Source organism: Diadema setosum, chromosome 9 (genome assembly GCF_964275005.1).
Source record: "Diadema setosum chromosome 9, eeDiaSeto1, whole genome shotgun sequence".
Lineage (NCBI taxonomy): Eukaryota > Metazoa > Echinodermata > Echinoidea > Diadematoida > Diadematidae > Diadema > Diadema setosum.
This window is the reverse complement of record NC_092693.1, coordinates 589,951-616,460: the sequence shown is the minus strand read 5'-3', so window position 1 is coordinate 616,460 and position 26,510 is coordinate 589,951. Positions and strand designations below refer to the sequence as shown.

General features: G+C 38.5%; 1 protein-coding gene across 3 annotated transcripts in view; it reads right to left on the bottom strand.

Annotated features, from left to right (window-relative positions):
• Positions 1–841: 841 nt before the first annotated feature.
• Positions 842–26,510, bottom strand: part of LOC140232524 (TOX high mobility group box family member 4-like) — a 96,606-nt gene continuing 70,937 nt past the window's right edge. For 2 of the 3 annotated variants that reach the window (XM_072312621.1, XM_072312619.1), the window contains exons 2-8: positions 25,244–25,357; positions 21,333–22,271; positions 20,632–20,865; positions 19,944–20,024; positions 10,149–10,427; positions 8,666–8,796; positions 842–4,563 (exon numbers count right to left, since the gene is read on the bottom strand). In XM_072312621.1, coding sequence (XP_072168722.1) covers positions 4,494–4,563; positions 8,666–8,796; positions 10,149–10,427; positions 19,944–20,024; positions 20,632–20,865; positions 21,333–22,271; positions 25,244–25,252 — 1,743 coding nt within the window. In that variant the 5' untranslated portion in view covers positions 25,253–25,357 and the 3' untranslated portion in view covers positions 842–4,493. The remainder of the gene's footprint in view (positions 4,564–8,665; positions 8,797–10,148; positions 10,428–19,943; positions 20,025–20,631; positions 20,866–21,332; positions 22,272–25,243; positions 25,358–26,510) is intronic. The other variant, XM_072312620.1, reaches the window with a different exon arrangement.

Below are 26,510 nucleotides of genomic sequence, written 5' to 3'. Positions count from 1 at the left end.
TGACTTTTTGTGGTGTGCCCAAACTCCATTCTGACTCTTTGTGCTCAAACTCCATTCTGACTCTTTGTGTTCAAACTCCATTCTCTTTGTGCTCAAACTCCATTCTGACTTTTTGTGGTGTGCCCAAACTCCATTCTGACTCTTTGTGCTCAAACTCCATTCTGACTCTTTGTGTTCAAACTCCATTCTGACTTTTTGTGCTCAAACTCCATTCTGACTCTTTGTGCTCAAACTCCATTCTGACTCTTTGTGCTCAAACTCCATGCTGACTACTAGTATGTTGCTGGCATATGACACTTCCCCCACCAGAACTATTTCATTCGGATTTACATTGAAAGCAATTTAGTTTTGAATTTTTGAAAAGAAAGTCTAGCCTCTATATGTGGTGTATTTTGTAGAATTCACTTTCATTAACCACAGTAAGTGTCATATAGCATAGTTTTTGTTACACTGATTTGAAGCCTTAATTGTGCTAAATATGCAATATCATCATCATCAGCAGCAGCAGCAGCATCACTATTATCATTATCATCATTATCATCATCATCACTATGATCCTCCTCCTCCTCCTCCTCCTCATCATCATCATCATCAGCAGCAGCAGTAGAAGCAGCATCACATCATCATCATTCATCACCATCCATCATCATCATCATCATCATCATCATCATCATCACCATTGATAACAATCTTGTATAATTATATACCAGCCTATATCATCACCATTCATCACAGCTGTCTCATCATAATTTCTTCCTCCCATACTACTCTGGCACTAACAAATATATTTCCATAAATCACAGGCAAGAAGAACTGAATAACAGCAGCCTTTGAGGTACAATCCAACTTTCCACTTTATTAATCCTGCTAGTCATAGACAAGTGCACTTCTATTAAATTCCAACATTTGTGTGTCTGTGTGTTTATGTGTGTTATGTGTGTGTGTGAATCAATCAATTAAAAACCATCCTCTGCAAGCGTTCTCTGATACTTAATTAGGCATTGAGTTTCATACAAAATACATATAACTCTTCACGTCCTCCTGTACATCAGCGAGAAAACTGACCAATCAGAACAGAGCTCAAGTAAACAGAACTCTGTCCCTCTGGTCCTCGCTCTTTTATTTATCAAATCCATCATAAATAATAGTTGCAAGAAAAATAGAAAGAGGAATAACACATCCGCTACGAGACATTGAAGAGTGAAGCTTAATAATTTTGCACATCTTACAAATACAAATAAAATTACAGTCATTATTTTTGTTGTTTCCTCATTTATTTACAGACACATAGGGGTGGAGACCACACGGCAGGGCTCAGGCACTGGCATGGAAAAACATGACTGGAGAACCTTCAGGAAACATTTCGAATAGGCAGCATCCATCAAACACTGACAGCCAGATTGCCGATAAATGGAATCAATAAAAACATTTTACTGCTCAGGGCTGTTGAATAATGCTCAAGTTATATGGTGACATTTCCTTTATATCCATGAGAAATAAATACTGAATCTTCAACGACAGACAATCACCTTGGATGTGGAAGACCCAAAACTTCCTGATAGCAGAAAAAGAAAAGAAAAATTCTATTAAGACAGAATGAAAAAGTAAACTGTGCACTTGGATTATCACCTACTTGTAATTGTTTATGAAATCACTGCAGTGAAATGAAATGGCAATGCATGCATGGTTGACCCCAACAAACTTACTAATTTGAGACTTTGAATGCTTGCTGTAAAGTTTGCATGGCCAGAAAAAAAAAAAAAAAAAAAAAAACATGGCATATTGTAGTTGAGACAAAAAAGACTGCATTTGATGAACCTACTGATTGTCACATTTTCTGATCAAATGAGAGAACAAGAAAATGGTGGATCTTTGATCCATTCTATCTTCGAAGAAGACAACTGTGCTGAAATGTCCAATTTGGAGTAATCATGAAATTTGAACAAAACTGATCTATAGACAACTACTCTATGCATAACCTGATTCCAAGCAAACAATAATCATCTGCTATTTACATTTGGTAATATACTGACACACTTGCTATATATGACGATACCATACATACATGTCATCAAAGATGACATTTGCTTGAATTCATGATCATGCAGCTATCTGATATCGATAGAGACTTTGGACTTCACATCGGTATTGGCATCTTTGATCAATTCTTCCAGGTATTTTGGGTCAAATCAGTAAGTACCTATTATACACATACAAGGCCTATTTGTTAACACTTCCTCCGGTGCTAGGTGAAGTCACTCAGAAGCTCACTTTCTGGCCTGGGAAACAACTCATAACCTTCAGTCCTGTAGACTGTCAACACCAAACTCACATCCTGTTGGTTTGGATCATTGTAACACAAAAACCTGGCTGAGAGTATGAATACAAGGCTAGGTTTGTGGCTTTAAAGTTACAATAATACAATACCAATTCAACTCTTACTCTGCCCAACCATCACAATTCAACACAATATTACTCTAGGGAATGAACACATTTTGACTTTAAACATTTTTCAGTCACAAGAGGATATTGTTTTCCTTGGTTGATTTGAATGCATTTCATCATTGACGATAGAACAGAATGAGACAAAAAATAAAAGAGAGGAAATATTGCAATCTCAAAGGTCTCTAGTTTGCTGAGTATTTTCCACCATAAACTTCACGCTTGTCTCAGAACCCTCCCTTAATGAAGTATGACCAATCAGACAAACTGTGCTGCCTACAAGTATAGAAACACCTTGATGTGATATAATTGCATTTTTTGTTGGCTGGTTCAAGTACACGAAAGAAATTGGTACATGCTAACTTGAGTCTACTAGGGCTTCATTTTCGTGAAGAAAAAAGATAAAAAGACAATAGTTATTCTCATAATGCATTTCATTTGTTAACCCATTGAGGACGGACTGATTTTGCTACAACACGTATATCCTATAGACACCTGCCCGAGTATACTTGGGACTCGTCCTCGACGGGTTAAAAAGCAAGGTGGACAAACTCTGTGCACAAAGGGCTCTACACTACTTCCAGTTGTTCATTTTGTAGCATTTAAGCAACCCACATGAAATTACCAGTCATCTCATGTCATCCTTGTTTGACAAAAACTTTCTTACAGTAAAGCACAGACACATTCATGTTCCAAGGAAGGCTGCAAATGCCCCAATGTCATTTCTAGCATATCTACTTCTATCTGACACATCCATCTTCACTTCTACTCTCTCTTCCTCCATCCCTCAAGGGGTTAAGTGCATCTCTGCCAATCATACATGATCTTATAATAAAGCTAATATGAAAGCAAAGAGAATTTTCACGTTGGGGGAGAGGTTGATTAATTCTTGATAGCTGTACTGGCTTTACCAATGAGGGCGCTACACTCAAATATGAAATAGCAGCTTTTGATGACTAGCATCCCGGATGACCAAAAATTTGAAGCTGACCCCTTACCATATCTGACTGGATACTGTATATATCTGACTATATGTCATATTCTTGAAGACAGGAAGGGGGAAATATGGCACATTCTATGGCAAACTTTACATTCGATATTTCTCCAATCATTCCAATGATGTTATCTACAGAGGTGATTATACATTCAATCTGAAACTTCTTTACCTACCTACATAAGTACATGACATCTTAGTATTCTATAAGAAAAGAGACATAACTCTAAGATGTGTAATATGTTCTTTTTTTTTTTCCATTGAAGAAGAGGAGGAGAAACTGCAGCGTTGATGCACACATTACATCTAATGCCATTAAACTGGCACACTACTGGAATGTATCACAGGTTCAAAAAAACCTAAAAACATCAACAAAAGACTGTGACCACATCTATCAGAATGGTTCCTGCCTCAGAAGTCTCTTTTTGGGGTAAACTACACTTTTGACAATAACTTGTAGTTCTTCAATTTTCTCTGAATATTACACTTTGTTTGATACCTTATTCTGAAAGAAGGTTTGAAAACATTCTCTGCAAATTTGCATTGAACATAATGATTTTCAGAGGATAGCATGAAACTCTTTTGGATCATCTCTTTGATGAAAGAAAAAATCCTGAAGTCTGACATGGAATTCCATGACAATGAACTCTATCATCATGGTTTTTTTTTGAGACTCCACTGACCTGACTGAGCCTTGTCTAGCTGGAGAAATGAGTTTCCAAACAAAAATCTCTCATTTCTACAATACTGTTTCATTTTGATAGACAAGATCACAGCTTACATGTTCTAGCATCATACAAATGAAAATTCACGAGTTGTTCTGACTGATGATATCCTTCTGTTCAGTTCATTTAAAAATTCCCCGTCAAAATATATATATATAAATATGTATATAACATTTGATGGTGCCTCCTGTGCTCTCCACCCCTATTCACCACATGCTTCGTTCCAGCTCATAAATACATTTACATGTGAGCGTAGGGCATGTCCATTTGTCTCCCAGGGGGGTGCTGTCCATGGTACCAGCCATACGAGGAACGCAGGGGATCCGGGCAGCCTATTTGACCGAAGGAGGGACCATTCCTGAGCTTACATTGTTCATCGCTACCCATCCAGTGAAAACGTCCCTGGTTACGAAAAAAAAAAAGACAAATGCAAATATCATTTAGAGGATGCAACAGGTAAGTCATTAATGATTACTACTGCCAAGAATGCATCACCTTTAGCAAAGATTTAATCCCTCCAATGTCATAGGAGGTGATCAAAGTAATCAGTCTACTCTTTTGTATTAAGTAGTGTGTTAACCACTACTGCTCATGGTGCAATAGTCCTGTCATAGTGGAATAAGGGCACAAAGAAAAAGTGTCTGTGTTGCCATGATATTCAAAGAAGAAATACACTAAGCCATGGAATCAAAATCCTTGCCAATTCAATCTTATTGTAATTCACAGAAATCATTCAAAATGAGCAATGGCACAGATTAGTGAAGGAAAAAAAAAACTGTCTTTACAGTAGATCTCTATAAGTAGTAACTAATATGGATGACTATGCAGTAATATGTCATGCTATGATAAATACATCGGCAGACTTCATTCTTGATGAGTTATGCAAATTGATTGATATGGCAGATAAATGGGTTAGATTTTGCAACCAGCATGAGAGTTAATTATATGTTAATTTTTTTTTTCAGCTCTGAAAAACAATTTATAAGGTGCAAGACACAACAAATATGCATGATGAAAAAGTGTAGGATACATAATTTACCCAAAGAATTCATAAAAAGAGAGTATAAAGGGCATTTTGCTTTATTGTATAGCAAATATGATATTCTGTTTCCTCCTTGTTTTGACACCCATACTAAGAGACTTTCTGGAAAATCTAAAATGTGTCATGCCAAGAATTATTTGTATTTCCCCTGTCATGAAGTAAAAGGAGCAATAATGTTGGTATTCAGTAAACTACCATGATTCAGAAACTGACCTCAGCAAGAGCAAAAGAAGTCATAATCTTTTGTAGCGAAAGACAGTAAGAAATACATGTCTACTCTTAAAGATGGAAACATAAAGATTTTCTTGTATGGAGTGCTGTTTGAAGGTGTAAAACAACTGCAATTCATTGAAATACTCTCATGGTTTCTACAACACAAAACTCTGCAGGTGGAAAAACTATCACACTACTATCTAATTAGTGCATTTTTAGGTATATTTTTTTCCTCTGTCCATACTCTTGCTTCCACTAAATGAAAATTGAGATTTTTTACCCTTTGCGAATACAAACATTCCACATTAAAAGAGAAAAATGGAGGAAAGAATAGTTGATGGGTATCCTTCACCATATTATAAAACTACCACCAACAATATCCTGTCTCCCTACAATGTACATATACATGGTTAAAATTTGAGTGCTTGATCAATCTACTGGTATGCCCTACTTTGTACATGAATAGATATGTGCATCTATGAATATGCTTGACCTGTATGGAAGGAAATATTTCAAACTTGCATACATAAAATGTAGGTTAGTTTAGATTAATTCATGATGCATAGCAAGTAAGGCACAATCATCAAACCAACAAGCAGGTATTACATACAAAATGCAACATGCAAAAAGGGTGCAAAACAGTATTAACAGATAACAACAACAAAAACAATGGCAAACAAAGAGAAAATTTGTCAATGTTTCACACACAACCAGAGATGCCATGAGTTCCCATAGCATAAATGTGTTATAAAGAGAGTGCTTGCATAGATCATGAATGATTGGGACAAAGTGCACTTTTCTAGATCAAAGCATGAAGCTAGCCCATGTCCAAGTGGATCAAAACCAGTTTCATATTGACATGACTAGAATGAATGTTGAGTAGAATATGTATCATGTTATAAACTGGCAGATAAAGTTCTTATCTAAAGGGGCTTTCACACCAGGCCTGCGTAGAGTTGCATAGAGTTGTGTAGTGCTGCGTATTGACAAATTGTTATGCAGGTCATTGTAAGCACAGTGTAGGGTAGGGCAAGCTCAGTGTAGTTAGTACAAAATACTGTACAACTCTATGCAGGCTTGGTGTGAAAGTGACTTAAAACTAAAAGAGCTTGTGGTAATGAGATTATGCACCCCTTCAATCAAATATAACGGACTGTTCATAGAGGCTCAAAGGATGGATGAGGATGACTTTGTCCTTAGTCTTATTCATTAAAGTCCATGCTTTTCTCTACCCCATTCATCTCTGAGACCCTCTAGTAGTACTGAGCCCTCTCATCAATAGGAAGGAGTAACAATGGAATGTGGACTCAGTTGTCACAAACTAACACAGAACTATTGACAGACTCCCACCAGAGCGAGGTAAGAAGTCATACACACGCTTTTTTTCTCTTTGTTGTCATCCTTGTAGGGATAATGGTCCATGGAGTGTTTCTATGGCAACATCTGCTTCGGTCACGGAGCACCATATTTTAATGGTTTGATTGAAAGATCCCACTTCCATCAGATCTTTCATCCTCCACTTGTATCTTTACTCTTTTGGACATCAGCATTCAAAAGGTCACTTCAAGGAACAAACTCTAAAGACCGACTAAATTGATACAAAATCACCCAGTGTGGGGAGGGAGCTAGAAGAGAAGTTGAACTATGGTATATATAGATACAATAACATATATATTTTTTTTTCTTTTTTCTATGAATCCCCACTTAATCTGAATGTTTATCCGTAATGTGACTAGTGTGAGGAATGTAACAACCTTCCCTACCTTCTCTCATCAACATGCATTTCAGGACTAAATTAATCTAAACCCAGTGAATTTTTTGAATAAAGATGTTCTGAAAACGAGTTAATCTTTATAATCCCGCCATTTACAACATGGCCTAAGGGTATTGTGAACATGATTGATGACACTTTTCTATAAGAAAAACTTCCATGCCTTCCTTGATACCAACGAAGAAAACTTCACTCTATGTGGCTTGAGGTCAGCTTTTGAACAGCTCCCTCTCTTGATGCTAAAATGCCAACGAAATAATACATGTGTGATTGATTTGAAAGAGGGTGCTCGGTAAAAAAACAACAGTAAGACCAGATTGGTTGCTTCCATCGACCCTAATGTCTTAGTATGAACTGGTGGATATAGACTTAGCTTGAAGATGTGGTTATAATACATAATCTTTTTCCCTTAAATGCCCATGAATGATGAGATAAGAGTGTGAAATGCTTGAACTACACTGAACTAATTTTAGAAGACCAAGCTAAACCAAGGGTTAGAATTGTGAGTGGTTGTTATTAATGATAGAATGGTGAGACAAAAGAAGCCATCTTGTATTAGTACCATGCATACACTCTCTTCTTCTATCAAAAGACCTGGAGTGGGAATACTCAGCTTTAATATCAATTTCATTAATAACTTCCTATTTCTAGAAGGCAGTATTGAATTTCATCTCAGGTCACTTAAAGCAACACAAAATGGATGATGAATACTGAATGGCTAAATCTACTTCCCCCCATAGCACTATAAGATTTCTGCCAATTATAGACACTTTGTCAATTAATGGACATGTCTAAATTCAAGACAATTTGTCAAATTAAGTTTAGTGCAGGAGGACTCTGCAGCATAGTATCTGAGATTCTTCCCCCCCCCCCTCGATTTTGTGATGCCATGATAGAACCAGTATCACCATGGCTAAACTCTTGCAATAGCTGCTCAAAAAGCTTTGATATATTCTGTGTCAATACATTCCATCAAAAAAAGGAAACTTTATTCTGCAAAACAGTAATTATTTTACCTCATATTCTTCACAATTTGTTCAAAACTAGAATGCATGGTTTGTGTGCATTTATAGAAAGTTTATATGCATATAGAAAAATGGAATGGTGATAAGTGAGTTGGCACACACCAGTGAAGTTATATCAGGGAGTTCATTGACCCAATTCATATCAAAGAAAACTGAAGAACAAGATATTTTTATGTGGCTATGCCGGGGACTTCATAGTTCTTCATTGTTTAAATATGATTTCAAGAAAAGCCAAATATATATATCTTCATGAAAAAGAAAAGGGCAGTGGCTCAAATTGTTTTTTTTTTTTTTGCATGATGTTACTTTTACCAGAGGCTCCTACATGATGTCACAATGCATGTCACATTTACTTCTTTCAGTTCAATTCTAAAAGGTCAACCCTTTACTGCCCCCCCCCCCCCATTTTCCTGGAAAGTTTAGAGAGAAAATTGTTGAAGTGTGGTTGTATACCTGCAGTGGTCTACAACACATTGCGTACTGCAATATTCATTGTCCCAATCGGGACTAGGGATAGACGGCCTGTTACACCCATTACGCGTACACAGCTGCTGTTGTGGCTCTACTATGGCTGTCGGAGGCGTCTGTTGCCAAGGAAACATATGATGCCATCACAAAGGAAAAAGAGTGAGAGAATGAGAGAAGGGAATAAAAACAAGGAAAGAAAACAAAGAGAAAAACTAATGTTTAGTTTCATTTATCTCCTATAAGGTGTAAATATTTTGCAAATTCAATTTTGTACTACCTTAACAGTTCATTACAAAAATCATGACTTTGCTCCTGGAGTATCCGTAACTGGTTGAATATTGACTATGTATTACTATAACCAAAATACATCTCCTTTTGTAACAAGAATCTGCTGCTGACTTAACTCTTAAACTAATGTCTAATAAACCTTTTTGTTTTATTTAGTAGCTCAGATTGACGGTTCTTGGAGTGAAAAGATTGATGTTGAGGTATGAGTTTTCTTCAATTTGTATCCCTCTGTACAAACAGCTGATCTCCATTTTAATAAACATTTCCGACATGTTTGTTTAAATGTAGATTAGCAGTTGGGATCCTACAAATTTTATTTGTACAGAGGGAGACAAATTGAGGGAAAGTCATACCCCATATCATCACCCCCCTGCTTAATGATCTCTTGCTTTCATGATTGATGTCATTTTTCAATTTAATGGGTAAAGTTATCATCCTGTTTTTTGCATCCCTTGATATTTATCCTTTAACATCCTTCTCTCAGCTAATACTCCTAGCTAAATGGTACCACAAACTCATGTTTTGCATGCAAAATAAAATCTGCACATTAAGACACACATTGCTATCACAGAATTTGGACACATTACTGGCAGACCTGCACCTCAAGAGGCTTGGAATATTCTAAATCCATCTCTTTACCATCAACAAAAATATCTACATGTCATTTGCCTTCAGTTGGGATAGCCTTGCTATCATTTCTACAGAGGTGCACAATTATGACATCTATCAATTAAATAAATCCTTTTTATTGCTCCTTCCATGCTGTAATAGACATATGTGGTATACCAACAGCAGGCGAGTTAATTTTTGTATTTGAAAGAGAAATTTCATTTTGAAAACAAGATTAGATATACCTTAAAATCATGTCCACAACATGATCCAGTTTAGTTTTTCTACTGTCAGCGAGGGATCTTCTTGATATGCTAGTTATCATAAATAGATAACTGATTTATCTTTATCTCTATATTTCACATATTTTGCTATATCTCCATTAATATTTTGATGTAATGTTGGACACGTTAACAAAATTGTGCAGGTCTGCAAAAAGACAGACATAACAGACAGGGAAACAAACAAAGAACCAAACTTTGTTGTATTAATGACATTGACACAAACACCAAACATGATACAACTAGCTCTGACATGAAATTTGGGTGGCTGGAAAGACCAGTGTACTTACCATGGGCTTGACCACTCTCTGGACATTCTGCATGGGTGGGACCATGGCCGCTGGCTGGGCAAAGGGACTGGCTGCTGATGTCATGGTAGCACTGACAGGAACGTTACTGGACGTTGGTGGCTTGGGGGCAATGATGCGAGGAGCAATGGTCTGGTGCTGACCAAGAGCTCCTGCACCTCCTCCGTTGGCTCCATGGGGAGGAGAGACCGAGACAGGACCGGTCAGTCTCTGCTGCTTGCTGGGAGATTGTTCCTCTGGGTCCATCTGGTCTACTGCAGCCTGCATGAATGATACAGACACACACAGCTGGTTACTCTTGGTAAATGTTGGTTGAACATGGTACAAAACTTGTACTCAAGAAATTCAATGTTAACATGCCTTCCACTCTATAAAATTCCAGATTCATTCACCAAAGGGCATCATTCAGTAGCAACTGGGCAAGGAGGTGGTGATTACCAACTTTAAGGCATCATTTATGATGTCAAGATATGTTGTTTTAAACGGAACAATACATTTTAATATAATTTGGCTCAGCAGTTCTAGCTCCAATATCACAGCTTCTTTAAGACTCTTTTTGGCTGGTGATGACGGTCTATCTTATTTAAGATTTTTAATGACGATTTATGAAAACTAATGACCCACAAATTGATACTCTTCTTCTTTTTTTTTTTTTTTATATAGGTACAGCATTTTCCTTCTTTGAGGACAGGACTACAGCTGCTTCACTTTTAAGTAATATTTCATTGTTCTAAATCCCTAGTCTTTACCATTGAAACCCCAGCAAAGAAAATTTCATCTTCTTGTATCACTGAATGATGCTGATAGAAACAGATGGTGAAGTTGTTTGAAGACTTTGAGAACTTTATCTCTCTAGCACAAAAAATTCACGAGTTACCCGGTAGTCACCTCCTACAGTTCCTACTCTTTACCATTGAAACCCCAGCAAAGAAAATTTCATCTTCTTGTATCACTGAATGATGTTGATAGAAACAGATGGTGAAGTTGTTTGAAGACTTTGAGAACTTTATCTCTCTAGCACAAAAAATTCACGAGTTACCCGGTAGTCACCTCCTACAGTTCAGATAAAAACTATGATCAATGCATCAAATTGTATATAAATGCCCAGATAGACAGAGTTCACTCCCACTATGGTAACTGTGACAATGTTTTAGTAACTAGAACCTTTAAGCTGTTCATAACCTTGCCCTTCACTTTAAACTGAACTTAGGCCTTGACGATGGCTGGAATACTTCACAATGGCATGGTATCCACTAACTACATGAGGCAGGTGGTTTGGTATGCCTCCAGTAGCAGGCCAAGAAATGGTTCCTCAGGCTAATGGTGAGATGACATGGAATAAACCACAGAACTTGTTTGAAATGGGTGCTCTAATTAGATCAGACGAGTTTCTTTTTCTCATGCACACTATGCTCCTTGCCTCTGTCTGTCTGTCTTTCCCATCTAGTCTGCCATAGTGTGTACATTTCTCTTTCTCTCAGTCTCTCCCTGAATACACATTTGAGCTGGCCTTATTGTTTTGATTAGCCTGTCTGTATAGATAATCCAGATGCCAGTGAAGACACAAGTACATATTTCTGCCCCTCTGGCTGAATGTCACAGGTGTAATTGAATTCAATTCCAACAAGGACTGACATTTCCCAAGGTAAATTCAAGTTCCAGAAGAGAAGCCAACATGTCTTCCTGCCTTTTTACATCTCTCCCCACTGGATGTAGATTTCTCCTGGTTCTAAGCTTTCAAACTCATTATATTCTCCTCTCAACTCTCAGGACCCTTTCTAGATAATGTGTCTTGTCAGAAATAGTTCACATGCCTTGATTTAGTCTGCTTCCTTCTCTCACTCTATCATTGCATTATGTGGTTGACTACAGTCCTTCAACCAAATATATTGCTTAATCAGCAAAAAAAGCTCTTGTAAATATAAATTACTATGCCGGTAGGAAATTTCGTTAACCTTTTGCTTACTTTTGTTAATGTCAAATTGTTGTACTTTGTAGCTTTAATGGAAAGATCAAAATACAGCTATTTGTCTCTTTCTTTCTTTCTGTTAATGAGCACTAAGATTATTCTGGCTGAACATTCTATGTTTGAAAAAATAAGTGTCATAAGCTGCTGCACATTTGTGTATGCTAGTCACAAAGTGTGGTTTCAATGGAAGAAGGCACCCTTCTAGACTCCATACATACACCCTTACACCTTCGCCATCGGCAAAATTTGATTTTATTTCGGTATAAGATCTGAACTACAATGAATGACCAATGAAAAATCCTTAATAAATTATAGATCCCCTATTTCAACTTATTTTCCTGCCCATATAACAACCTATCACACACTGTTGACTCAGTTTGATAGTAACACAAATTAGTTTGAATTACCATATTTTTGTGTCCTTTCCTGTGACACTTTCCTATGCAAAGAATCATATTTCTATAAACCATTACAAGCTTGATTCAATGATTTGTAAGTAATCTGGCTCCTGCATTCTCTTATGATTACCTCCATAAGTCTGAAAAATAGGATACAAAAACTTAAATGGTGAACTTCTAAATGCAAAGGAATCATTTCAATATCAATGATGTGCACGTAATATGCTGGGCATGGTTGCTGTGGTTAATCTCTTCTTGAACCTTTGAAAGCAGAGAACCTTTACGGACTGTGGTCATCTGCTACGTACCTCTAACTTGTAAACAAAGCACTTGAATACTTCATAGTATCATTTGCTTTGTTCTCAATTCATGATAATAAAAACAAAGACAAAAAGAGAGAGGGAAAAAAAAATGTGTAGATTGTGTATCAGAAAGAAAATTAAGAGTGTGCTTTCATTTATCCTTCCAAAGTTGAGCTGACTCCTCTTCAAGGTTACGTGGATCAAATCCTTCAGTCTGTTCCACCATGTCAATCAAGGGAACAATATGTAATAGGTGCTCTAGAGAAAACAAACTCTGCTTCTGTGCAAAGCATGTGTCAAGTTACGATCAATGCACTTCTAACCAGCTTCCTCCATCCTTGAGATGGGAAAGACGAGGAGGAGGAGGAGAAGGGGGAGGAGGATGATGTGTTCCTCTCCTTCACGACATCAACCAACAATCAAACAAGGCCAGGCTTTGGGGAAGGAGATGGATGCTATTTACCCCTCCTCCCTGAATCAACCCAAACAACCCAGAGAAAAGCTTCTAGAAAGAGAGAGAGAAAAAAGATACCTAATACTCATGACATCAAGAGGATCATACTTTCTGGAGTTGTCCTGCCATGTCAAACTCAAATAGATTTGGGGAGGAGAAGCAATGGTTAAAAAAAAAAAAATCAATACTTTTGATTCCATTCCATATTCCATCACTTAAACATCATTTTGATACTACTCTTACAGGAACATAAACTTAAGTTTATACTGTTGCTTTTTGTGTCAAGTTGGAAGTACACAAAAATGAATATAAAGTAATAATGTGGAGATACCATGCAGTACTGCCTTAAAAAACATTCTCCTCTTCATTTAATGTAAAAAAAAAAATGATCTGAATATGACATTATTCTAATTTCAAATATGACATGTATTATTCTAATTTCAAATTCTATTAATCCACTTAGTAATAACTTCTTTCCTTAATGGACAAAGATGAGATTATAATATTCCATGCTGAGTATCTGGGTTGAACTCCTCCTACAAACCATGGTGTTCTCTTTCTCTCTAATCCCTCACTTTCATAAAAATTAAACCCAACATCAACAATGCATTTTGCAGATTTCGAAGTAAATTCATCAGATTATGACAAGTAATGTCAGTGTCCCAGAATTCTGCTTTTTGTAACAAATTACTTGTGGCAATTCCTAATGAATCCATGCAGTAAGATGTTCCTTAATATTGCACAAAGCCTGCCGTTTCTCTCACCCATGATGTGAGAGTGGGATCGTGAACAGTGATCAGCTTAGAAATGGCTATTTGGAGAAAAACAATTTTTTTTTTTTTATTATAAAGGAGGAGAAATATTCTGAGAATGAGAATTCAGAGAAAAAATGGAAGCAACCAACACTTTGGGAACTTGTTAGTCGGACAAATTGAGTTATGCTGGCATGGAGATCTAGCACAAATTATTGATTGCTGCACAAGATGATGGCTGTGTCGTGCACTGACCCAGTTGGCTTGTTTGTGTTGTGTGTTATTCTTCACTCCAGAGATTGGTGAGTGAGATAGAGTAAATGTTAGCATAGCTGATTACTCCAGGGATGGGCAGGTGGTAGAAGGAGGAGGAGGACAAGGGAATAGGATGAGAAGGGAAAGGGGGGGGGGGATATTCACTATAAGTATATACACCTTACAAGATACTTGACTATCATCTTTTTCACTTGTCACGTTAAAGCAATAATTCTCTCCCTATATAAGTTTTTCATCATTACTATCCACTATTCCTCCACTCTTTCTTACTATCATCATTCCATTCACCTTCACCATTTCTCCCAAGCATTATTTTCACTAACATCTTCATCCATACCCCCATCAGTCAATGGACGGTGTAAAAGTATGTTCACATAAGACATCACATTTGTATTGCTAGACTTTGACATCAAGAGCAAACTATACCTGCAGTGGCCATTTCTATCGCTGTCAATCCTACGAGCTGAAATATCTCAGATGTAATTACCTTGTACAAAACCTTGATTGTCAAATTCAAGTTTTCTCAGTTGAACTTAATTCCTATAAAGATGAATCTCAAATCCTTTAGCTAAGCAAATGTGACAGTAGCTTATATCTTTTACACTTCACCATCAAGAAGTGCAGTGAAGTAGAAATGTACAAGTAGCAAAACAAGTCACAACAAATCCGTAGGATCAGTAACATATATCCCTGCATACACACTAAACAGCTGATGAACGCATTAAACACAGCTGTACATGCATCAAAGTTTTAGAAACAACTGTCTGCGACTCAAATCCACTCTTCTATATCACATGTTAAGCATGTGTATATCAATCAGCTATAACAGCGTTTATTGACAGTCATTAAAGGATGAATAAGGACTGGGTTATGACGCCTCTGGGAAAAATACTCATATCTACCATTCCTAAAAATTTTTTACAAATATCATATTCCTTGAAGGTGACTTCACCAAACCATGGTTATAAGCATAAATTTGTATGTAAAAATCAAAATGTAGAAGCGCTACATTTACCAAGGAGTAAAGTGGGATTGGTTGTTCCTCATCCACGAGTAAAGGGGATTAGTAGCTTGCTATCCTGGAGTAAATTAGGACTAGTAGCCTGCTACCCAGGAGTAAAGTAGGACTATAGTAGCCTGCTGCCCAGGGGTAAAGAGGGATAAGTAGCATGCTACCCAGGAGTAAAGTGGGATTAGTAGCCTGCAACCCAGGAGTAAAGTAGGACTAGCAACCTGCTACCCAGGAGTAAAGTAGAACTAGTAGCCTGCTACCCAGGAGTAAAGTAGGACTAGCAACCTGCTACCCAGGAGTAAAGTGTGATCTGTAGCCTGCTATCCAGGAGTAAAGTAGGACTTGTAGCCTGCTGCCCAGGAGTAAAGTGGGACTAGCAGCCTCCTACCCAGCAGTAAAGTGGGATTAGAGGCCTTCTACACAGGAGTAAAGTAGGACTAGTAGCCTGCTACCCAGGAGTAAAGTGGGATTAGTAGCCTGCTACCCAGGAGTAAAGTGGGATTAGTAGCCTGCTACCCAGGAGTAAAGCAAGATTAGTAGCCTGCTATCCAGGAGTAAAATGGGACTAGCAGCCTGCTATCCAGGAGTAAAGAGGGATTAGTGACCTGCTACACAGGAGTAAAGTGGGATTAGTAGCCTGCTACCCAGGAGTAAAGTGGGATTAGTAGCATGTTACCCAGGAGCAAAGCAAGATTAGTTGCCTGCTATCCAGGAGTAAAATGGGACTAGCAGCCTGCTATCGAGGAGTAAAGAGGGATTAGTGGCCTGCTACCCAGGAGTAAAGTGGGACTAGTATCCTGCAGGAGTAAAGTGGGACTAGTAGCCTCCTACCCAGGAGTACAGTATGACTAGTAGCCTGCTACCCAGGAGTAAAGTGGGATTAGTAGCCTGCTACCCAGGAGTAAAGCAAGATTAGTAGCCTGCTATCCAGGAGTAAAATGGGACTAGTAGCCTGCTATCCAGGAGTAAAGAGGGATTAGTGGCCTACTACACAGGAGTAAAGTGGGATTAGTAGCCTGCTACCCAGGAGTAAAGTGGGATTAGTAGCATGTTACCCAGGAGCAAAGCAAGATTAGTTGCCTGCTATCCAGGAGCAAAATGGGACTAGCAGCCTGCTATCCAAGAGTAAAGAGGGATTAGTGGCCTGCTACCCAGGAGTAAAGTGGGATTAGTAGCCTGCTACCAAGGAGTAAAGTAGGACTAGTAGCCTGCTATCCAGGAGTAAATTAGGGTCTGTTTGCTTTTACCTAGTAGTAAAGTGTGCTTAAAAAAGCTAAACTCACACAGAAAGGGCAACTGGCTCTGATTTGCCTCGAAGTTTGTGGTAATGGTAACTAATGCAAACTTATATCTAAAATAAAAAGTTCACCATCACAAGCCAGCAATTTTTTTTTTCTCCTTTTTGAATTCAAGCAATTTGTTCAGCTGAGGTTCAGCCAAACATTATGGCAAATGAACGAGAGAGAGAGAGAAAAAAAAAGAGAGAATACATTTCCCTGTTTCTGAATGTCAAATGCAACATTATTTGGCAGTCAAGAGCTATTCTTCTCACTCAAAGATTCATGGGTGAATTCCTGCTATCACATGGTCCTCTCTTCTCAGAAATGAACTCTTCAACATTTTCACATTGACAAAAAAATCTACAATTTTGAGAGAGAGAGAGAGATGGACAGCAAGGAGAAAAAAGATAGACAGATGGATGAGCATAAGGTCACCAGAGTGGAAAAAAGGTCTTATAGAAAAGGGATGGAAAGACGAGAGGGGAGAGAGAGGTTTGCAGAACTCTCTTATATGACTATTAGTTTATAAATGGTGACAAATTACACTCATTTCTTGTGTCTAGGGTTTGAGCTGGCTTAAAACATTTGCCAGTTTATCTACATGGGTAGACCAATGCATATTTGATAAAAATGAAGAGATTTTCTGACAAACAGAGGGAGCAGAAGATTTACAACCAATCATCCTGTCTCCTGATGCCTAATTGATTGATTTCTGGCCCATTGAGATCTCCTGCAATTTTTCAAAGGTCAGACCAGTCTTGTAAGACCTGAGAGCGGGAAGTAATTGAGAAAAACCCCCTGGGGATGCAAGACTACATGAGGTAACGAGATCGAAGCAAGATGCAGAGAATGACTCCCATGATGACACCGAGTCATTAGGAAAATTACAATGTAAATTGTGCTAATTAGAATTGCTCCAGGTTGGAAATCATGTAACTATTGACTAATTGGTCAGCATGGCAAGCTCAGTAGGATATAGTGTAACTCATACTTTGGTCACATGGTATATGTATATCAACTATATTACACCAGGAGAAACATGAACACTATATGCATAGATATACTATGCGCCATGATTTAACTTTCGCCATTACTGATGACTGCATAACCTGATTTTGATGTATAGACTGTGGTACCTACATCTTAAAATGCAAAAGCAGTCAATTACCTATTCATGTCTGACTTTTTCTTTTTTTAAGGGGCATCCCTTGATTAACACGTATTCACATGCAGAGACATCTCGGAACAGACCATGGAATGAGGATATCTCATATCCATGGAAGTATCAGAGGAAAAGGAGAAATACAAGCCCAGACTTGTGGGAGTGTAGAGGAAAGAGCCAAGGAGAGAGAGAATGGAGCAGAGAACATGTGTGTTTGTACAAGAGATGAATGAATGGATTTATCCATGAATAATGGAGTAACAGATGGTTAGAGGTGACTGGGGCTGGGACAAAGTGCTTGTCACAGGGAGAGAGAGGGAGCGGAATGGATGACTGGAGAAGGAGAGAAAACCCTCCCACAGAGTGCAACAGGATAAATAGAGACAGGGTAATGGATGGTCAGAAGTCAAATGCACCTGCAAATATCAGAACAGATGACCAGTGGATGAAGGAAATGTAGTATTCTGAATTGATGACTGTATGAATGAATTGGTGGTGGGATTACCAAATCAACTTCATCTGCTTATAAAGATTCTTCAGAGACAAAGGAACTCGGAACATAATTCATGTCATCTGACAAACTGACAATAACCCCTAAGGCAAAGTGATGATGGCAGACATGGGCAACACATCAAGATGTAAGAAATAAAACGACAAAATATGGCTGCTGGATGGATGCAGAAAACAAGTGAGATAGGAGAGAGTGGAGGTAGACAGGTATGGCTGTACCATGTGGAGAAATGGCTGCCATGGTAAACAAAGAAAGGGCAGATAAACATGTGAATCATCAGACAAAAATTTGATAGAGAATGCGTCACTCTACCAATCAGTTAGCTTGTCAAAACAATTAGTTCTGGGTCTAGAGACTGAGGCAAAAATGTGAGGGTAGGACTGGGGGCTACAGGAGAAACAGGCTACAGCACAATCAGATTGAAGAGAGACAGAGAAAAAAAGGAATGTTGGATAGGCCAAGAATGCATCAACAATACAAGAGCTGCAACTAGAGAAGATAGAGGAGTTTAAATGATGAGAAAATAAATTGTACAGAGGAATAAAGTAAATTCATACAGATTAATGAGATCAAACACAAAGAACCCCCTACTAAATGAAGAATATGTTTCAATGAAGATAAAAGGTAATTTTTATGTGCATCAAAAGAAGTGTGGCCTTTTGATAGTTTGTAGAAATTGATAAAAATAATATCAGCGAAGGATGTTGAGAAGAAATGAGGAATGTGATGGGAAGAGAGGGTTAATAGAACTGGAATGTATTCAGTGGGCAAGAGTTTCTCACTGACACAGAATCTTGACAAGAATGAGAATATCATGGAAACTCAACAAACTGAAAGAAGGAAGAATGAACAAAAAGAAAAAAAAATGGGCAAGTAAAGTGAACATTGCCATTGAGGGAAATTTTGCTTGGAAGGTAGAAGTTAGTCATGCGATAGAGAGACAAGTATACTGACAGAGATTGACAGAGTTTAGTGGGTTGGAATAATTGGTCTTGGATACTATGATGAAGGCTCACATCTAGGAGGAGGCTGTGCTGAGGTGTGGTGGAGAAAAGGAGGTTTGTCTTAGGAGGAGTGGAGAATGGCAGCTAGGAGCAAGGCTCAAGGGGAAACAACACAAAGGTTGAAGAACATCTACTCTGACTGATACAACTACCCAGAGGACATGAGGAAGCTGGCTGACAGAGGAGGAGGAGAGAGAGATGGGGGGGGGGGGGGGGGATGAAGGGGAAAGAGAGAAGAGGAGGGTGATGGATGGGGGTGGTAGTGAAAGTGAAACATGAATGGAACAGGGAACAGGGAGGAAGAGAGATGGAAGATATCGAGCAGTTCATAAAAATGAGAGTAAGATGTGCCTTGTAGGAGATAGATGTTTTCAACTCACACAATATTTTGATCCAGGTAAAAACAATAGAGAACTAAAACACTGGCTGGAAAATAGCTAAATGTGTGCGTGTGTGTGTGTGGGGGGGGGGGGGGAGGAACTATTGTTTAACCACATCTAATGAAATAGACAAGTACAATTAATGATGAGAACCACTTTAGTTGTGCACCTATCTTCAAATAATTGACAAGGAAAGCACTGTATACATCAATCATGAGAATGGAATAAAAGGTCAGAAGTCACAATGCTGCTGACTAGTCTTATTTCTCAGACCTACCTTTGACACTAGGCTGGCTCTGTAGGCTGCAAGTTTCTTCAGGTATTCCTTCTTGGCTGTCTCGGTCTTCTGTTTGTATGCCTGACAGAAGGACAAATTCAAAGAAAACATTCACTTCTGAGCTGCACTCAAAGTATGAGTAAATATTGAATGGAATTGAAGTGGTGTACCTGCACTCACACACAAATGGTGATCTGAACATGACATCAAATAGGTAAATGGGTAAAAAACACCCAAAGTCACATAAACTGAAATAAAGTTTCAAGAATCTAGGATATTTCACCCCCAAGACTAAAAACAGGATACAAAGATTATGTGATGTTTAGATTATATGCTTTATAGCTGTGTTGATGATCATGAAAAAAAATGCTTTTATAAATGGCGGGTGATCATAGAAATAATAAAAAGGATACAAAAAATTATGCCCAAGGCTGAAACAGTTTGAGGGTTGGCTAGGATAGTACAGATTACCACAAAATCCACAAAATAATTGGTAATAATAAATATTTTGAATAATACTTTCACCTGAAATTAATTGGCATGTTAAGAACATTTCAGCAAGAAATATTGGTAACATCACAAGATGATGATGGCAAAAATATTGTAATTGCTAGATAATGATTGGCAGGGCAAAAGGATAAAAAAGGAGAGAATCTTTGGAAGCAGACATCCTCAATTTGTGACCTACCCCCTTTTGTTCTGCATCAAGACTGTCCCACATGGATGCGACTATTTTGGAGACCTCACCAAAGCTGGCGTTAGGGTTCTGGCCCTTGATGGCTGCCTGAGTGTCTCGGAAGAAGAGGGCGTAAGCAGAAACCGGTTTCTGGGGTTCATTGGGGTCCTTCTTACGCTTCCTCTTGGGCGGCTTCTTTTTCGTCTCCTTGACAACCACCTCAGGTCGTTTTGCTTGTGCTGCAAACTGGTGTGTACAAATAAGCAGGTAGAAATTGATTGTACATGACATGTGTTTTACTATCAGGCCTTAAATGACCACATGTATCATCATTTCATAAACTGCAGTTGTTATAGGAAATACAAGAAGGGGGCAAAACTGGCATCGTTTTGAGAGAATAATACAAACATCAAGTGCAATAGAAATGTAGCAAGGAGGTGATGCAGGGGTCATTCTTTACAAAAAAAACAAACTGTTGAATCATTCATAGCTATGAACTAAATAAAATCTTAGTTCACAGGGTAATTAATTTATTCTTGTTATATTCCCCCCCCCCCCCCCCAGAGAAGTCAACAGTAATGGTAGAATTTCACCTGTCTATTACTTGTGCAAAACTTTTGGAAGATGATAAAATTGGAGATATCCTTCAGAAAAACTGCATTGCTATGTATTCAGACTGTGATAAGCTTTTGCTCTGGGTGTATGTTGCTTACTTGTGCCAAGGGTGTATTGTCATCACTGTCTTCACTGCTCTCTAGGTGACCAGGTCTCGTAGCCACCATGAGAGGAGGTGACCCAGACTGCCCTGCCATCAAAGATGCATGATGCTGCTGAGACATTGGAGGCAGACCTCCATGATGCATGCCCAGTCCTAGCTGTGAGTGGTTGATAGTAGACAGGTGTTGTGGACCAGGGGGTTGAGGTGGCCCCATTTCTGTGTGTGGATGGTGGTGGAAGAAGTTACTGTCCTGAGGGTGATGTGGTGGCTGCTGGGGGTGGTGATGGACTTGTTGTGGGTGGGGCTGGGGATGATGCTGGGGCTGGCTTTGTTGCTGTGACATGATGTAGGAGGGGTTCATGTGGGCCGAAGCCCCCGACATTGCACTCCCCAGCGCGGTGCCCATGGCAGTAGGGTCCATGTTGCCTGTGAAGTGTCCCATGCTTGTCTCAGTGATAGGTGGCACATCAAACATCTGTGGGGGGAACTGGGGGTTGACTGGGGCGTTGGCCGAGGTGGCAATGGGTAAACTTTCCGCCATATGTGAGAGGGGCTCGGTAAATGCTGGAGATGTTTGGCTGGAGTAGCTGGGAGTGACGTTGGAGAGGGATGTTGTGTAGGTGCCTGAAGGGCTCACTGTGTGGCTGAGAGATGGAGACTGAGCCTGAGACATGGTAGGAGAGTTGGTGGAGGTGCGAGGACTGGGTACTGTGGTCGCCTGCTGGGGGTTGAGGGGGGAGGTAAGAGATGACATCTGCTGTGGACTCCCGGCTGTATGGAATGTGGGCTCCCCACCACCCCCTCCACCTCCATGCTCTGGATACCCCACACCTGAGGCTGCATTCATTCCGGCTGTACCACCCTCACCAGGCATACGGGGTGGTGTGATAGGCAGGATCTCAAAGTCCTCACCAAAGCTGGGAGCGTGAAATGCCTGCAAAACCAAATTGAAAATACAAAAGCATATTTATCATGCACAATTACACACATAAAAAGGGGAAACTTACATAAAGTGATTCATCCCTTAACATGCAGTAACTATGAACCATTTTAAGCAATGAAATTTAAAAAAATATATTATAAAAAAGATATAGCGTAGCTCTTAAAAATGGCCATTGAGAACTTGATGACATATTACACACATTCATACAACATTTTCACTACTGAGAAGAAATGCTGATTGGGTGAGAAAGTGAATGTGGGGGGGGGGGGGAAGACATGACAGTGCTGTCTAAACCAACACACTTACAGATACAAGCATCAAAGCATTAGATTTTTGGCCTTAGAATGAGTAAAGTCAGAAAAGAAACAAAGTGTGAACCTGCACAACAAGACCCACAAAAATGTCAAAGTCCGATTTTCCTGTAAGTCTGTAATATGCATTTTTCGTAAATTTAGCTAATTTGTGAGTTTGAGTGTTTTCTGAGTGAATCTTACTGTAGCTAAATTGGACATTTGGAAGCAGACAGTTAAACATAATTATGTGGTGCTTTTGAAGTTTTTGTTGACCTAATTTAAAAAAAAAAATCTTAATTTGGTTTACTTTTATTTGATGAAAATCGGTTTTGTAATAGCTCAGACATCCAAAAACAAAGTAAAACAAAGTGATTGTAACAAAAAGTGTGGCCCACCCTTTATCACGACTGTTCTGTTTTGGTTATCTCAGCCATTTCAAAACCAATTTTCACCAAATAAACATTGAATTCCTCTTGGAATTAAAAGCTCTTTCATATTTCATAAGAACTTTTTCATTATCTCACCAAAAAACGTTAGTAAAGAGAAGTAAGGTCTCAACTAAAACTATAATTGATCCCTTAAAAAAAAAATGAAAACAAAGATTTGAAAGAAAAAAAAAAGAAAGAGAAAAGAAAGAAGTGGAGAGTGAGAGAAAGAAGGGGGGGGAAGCAGCGTCATAGAATTTTATAGCGTCACAAATAGGTTAAGTTTTACTTTGAAAAGGGCTTAAGAAGGCCTTCACTGCTAAGTTTGCATAGATACCATCAAAATGGTATGCAAAGCTTCTGATAGCATCATCCAGTTTGGCAGAATTTTCCACGAATTAACTCCTAAGATGATATTCTAAAGTGACGTCCAAACTAACCGATCCATCACTCCTAAATTTTATGTCCTCCTCTGGTCTTGCTTGCCTTGGCTTCTTCTATTCTAAAGTCAGAAAATAGCTCTTAAATTTTCTCACATCACGGTGACATAAAGCCCTAAACAGCAAAGCCTGGATAGAATTACCATTTGCATAGTGTATGTGTGTGTGTGTGTGTGTGTGTGTGTGGTGGGGGGATAGGAAGCCCAGTTTATGAATGGAGTATGATATATCCCCTGACATTGCCTAAGCCCTATGGCACTTAAATCTAAGTCCACTGCGATGACTGTATGAATTGTTAGCTGGGAAAGACAGAGTTGTTATCATAATGGTCGCCATTGCTAACAAAGGGAAAGGTCAGAAGCAGCAATAAGGCAGCGACGTGGGGATTAGTGAGGCTGAGAGATGGAACCAGTCTTGAATGGAGAGTAGCATCTATTGAGGAGGCATGCATGTCATACAGCACACATAATAAAAAGCGTGTTTTCTGGCAACACTTAAACAGGTCATGTTTGATATTCAGTGTAATCTGATATTTATTTCATGGCAGCACACACACAATTACGCTGAGTTACATTCAATCTTTCTGCATGAAAATGTAACATTCTATCAAAGAAAACAAAAAAAGGAGAAATATTTGACATTCTACATAGCAGAGTAATGTCTAAGCAGCTTACATTTCATTAATAACATGCACAGATAAAAAAAATAAGTAAAAACATGAAAAGAGAAATATTTCGTCAAGTCAAAGTGACAAAAAGCAATTATGGCATGCAAGGTGACCAGGTCATAAAAGACAAGAAATGATAAACTCCTATTTTCTATAACATCTGATGTACAAATCTAGCATGAAAATGATATTTCTTTTATACCAGATTTCAAAGAAATACTACTGAATAGTATCTCTGAAATGATAAATCCCTCTATTTTAATTCATTTGATTTTCATCCTATTTCTGCATTTTATAACATCCTACAAACTGGACAGGATTTGAGATATAATTTGAGATACAATTCTAAGAAAATTACAAAGTATCCTCCTCATTTATTGCATAGTAAAATTTTCCATAGACTGGAAAAGTACATGTATAAAAAGACATTTTGTAAAACATATATGATTTTGTTCTATTCTTAAATACAGAAAGTGAGAATTGCAAAAGGTCTTTCGAGGTAGATCAAACCTGAAGTTCAAATGAAGGTCACAATCATGACAAATACTGAACAAGTTTTTTTTTTCTCTCTTTTTATTTCTTAATTGAAAATCTTTGTTTCTCTTTTTTATTGAGCCTTAACATAAAATATGATTCACATCAATACAATTGCTTTCACAGAATACTTCCATGAAGTTGTCACTTGCGGTAGGATGTTGTTCAATTTTGAGGTGCACCTCAAGCACTGCCTTGTTTGAGCAAGGGAAGGTGAGAGACAAGATATTGTCCTTGGTGTTTCTTGCTAGCAGGGAGACCTGTGAGAGGAGATGAGTTCATTCTCACCGTTTTCTTGTCTGCCTCAAACCCTCTTGGATTTGACTGGGACAAAATTATTCTCGCTGCGCTATTTTTTCTTCCTTACATATAAAGCCAGAAGGCAGCGGTGTCCGTCAACCTTTTTCCATTGCTACTGCTATTGTGCCTCATTTCAAAACATCGCTGATGGACCTTACAACCTTCAAAAATTGCTGCAAACTGTATACAGCTCAAATGACACAAGAATTTAGATATAACTGGATTGAAAATATTTTCAAAGGTAAAAATTTCACAAACACTTGGGTATAATGTTGTCTCTAATAAGATTTAGTGATAAGTTTACCTCTGACATATTTCTGGAGTTGTAAGCTGGTCTCCCACTCCGCGTAATGTGCGTCACTTCTCGAGGGCTGCAATAATCGTAGCTGTTAGCAAAGCCAGATGTTATCTCGTGTGACTGCAGTTGAGAAGAACAAATAGAAGAAAACACAATCATAAATATCTGGCTAGTCTGTCATGCTTCAAAATTGTTACAGAAAGCATTTTTACAAAATATCAAAATAGCTCTCCAATATTGTCTTTCTGTATTTTTATGCTTTTCTAAACTGGTACTATTCCGGGGACCAATCAATGACTATGACCCTCATGGTTGTCATTGACTGGGACTAACACACAGAGTATTTCCTATTTTTCTTTGCACATATATCACATAGAAACACACACACACACACACAGTCCTGTACACACAGTACCACACACGATGGAGGGAAATGAATGTATTCCATATCAGCCGTCATTCACCTCCAACCCTTTCACCTGGGCTCTGCCAAAATAAACAGAAATCAATAAGAAGGGGGGCATCCTAACCCTACTACTGCCTTCCCAAATGCTACAAAAATACACATCAGGCATCAATCGATGCTCCCTGATACAGTTGAAAAAATAGCTCAGCCATATCTTGGCCAAGTTTCCCCTCCCTACTCCCTTTTCCTCTGTTCGTTTCTCCTCTGGTGGAAGGAATCTGTGCGCTGACCCTTGCAGGGGTTAATATAGGGAGACAAATGAAACCAGCTCACAGAGTGTACTGGGCTTGGCTGATGTCATTGCTCTAAGAGAGTGTACTCTCATATCTCAGGCTCATCAAACTTGTACTAAACATTTTTCCCCGTACCATTTTCTTCAAGCCAGGAATGTGCTGATGATCTGATAAATATACATTTTATTTAAATTGATTGTTTACATCAATGTGTAAAACTGCAACTATCTACACAGAGAAACCATTTACTTCCACAGCAATCTACAGAACCTGAAAGAAACTACGATATACTTTACAGCTTGGAAGACAATACTAATGTTTCATTTCTGCTATCTTTTGGACAGGATGCTGGTTCTGCCTTGGTCTGAATTACTAGTTGATAGCTTGAACTTGAATCTAGAGAGTAACTACACCAGTTTCATACAGACTTCTCCATTTCCCAAAGAGTAGTCTGTCTCACAGCTCCATCCAGTGACATACGATGTCCTCACATTACATGAGCCTATCTCCTGAAGATGTGAATGTACTCCACCATGAATACCTCCATCCAATCCTTAACCATCTGATGAAGTGA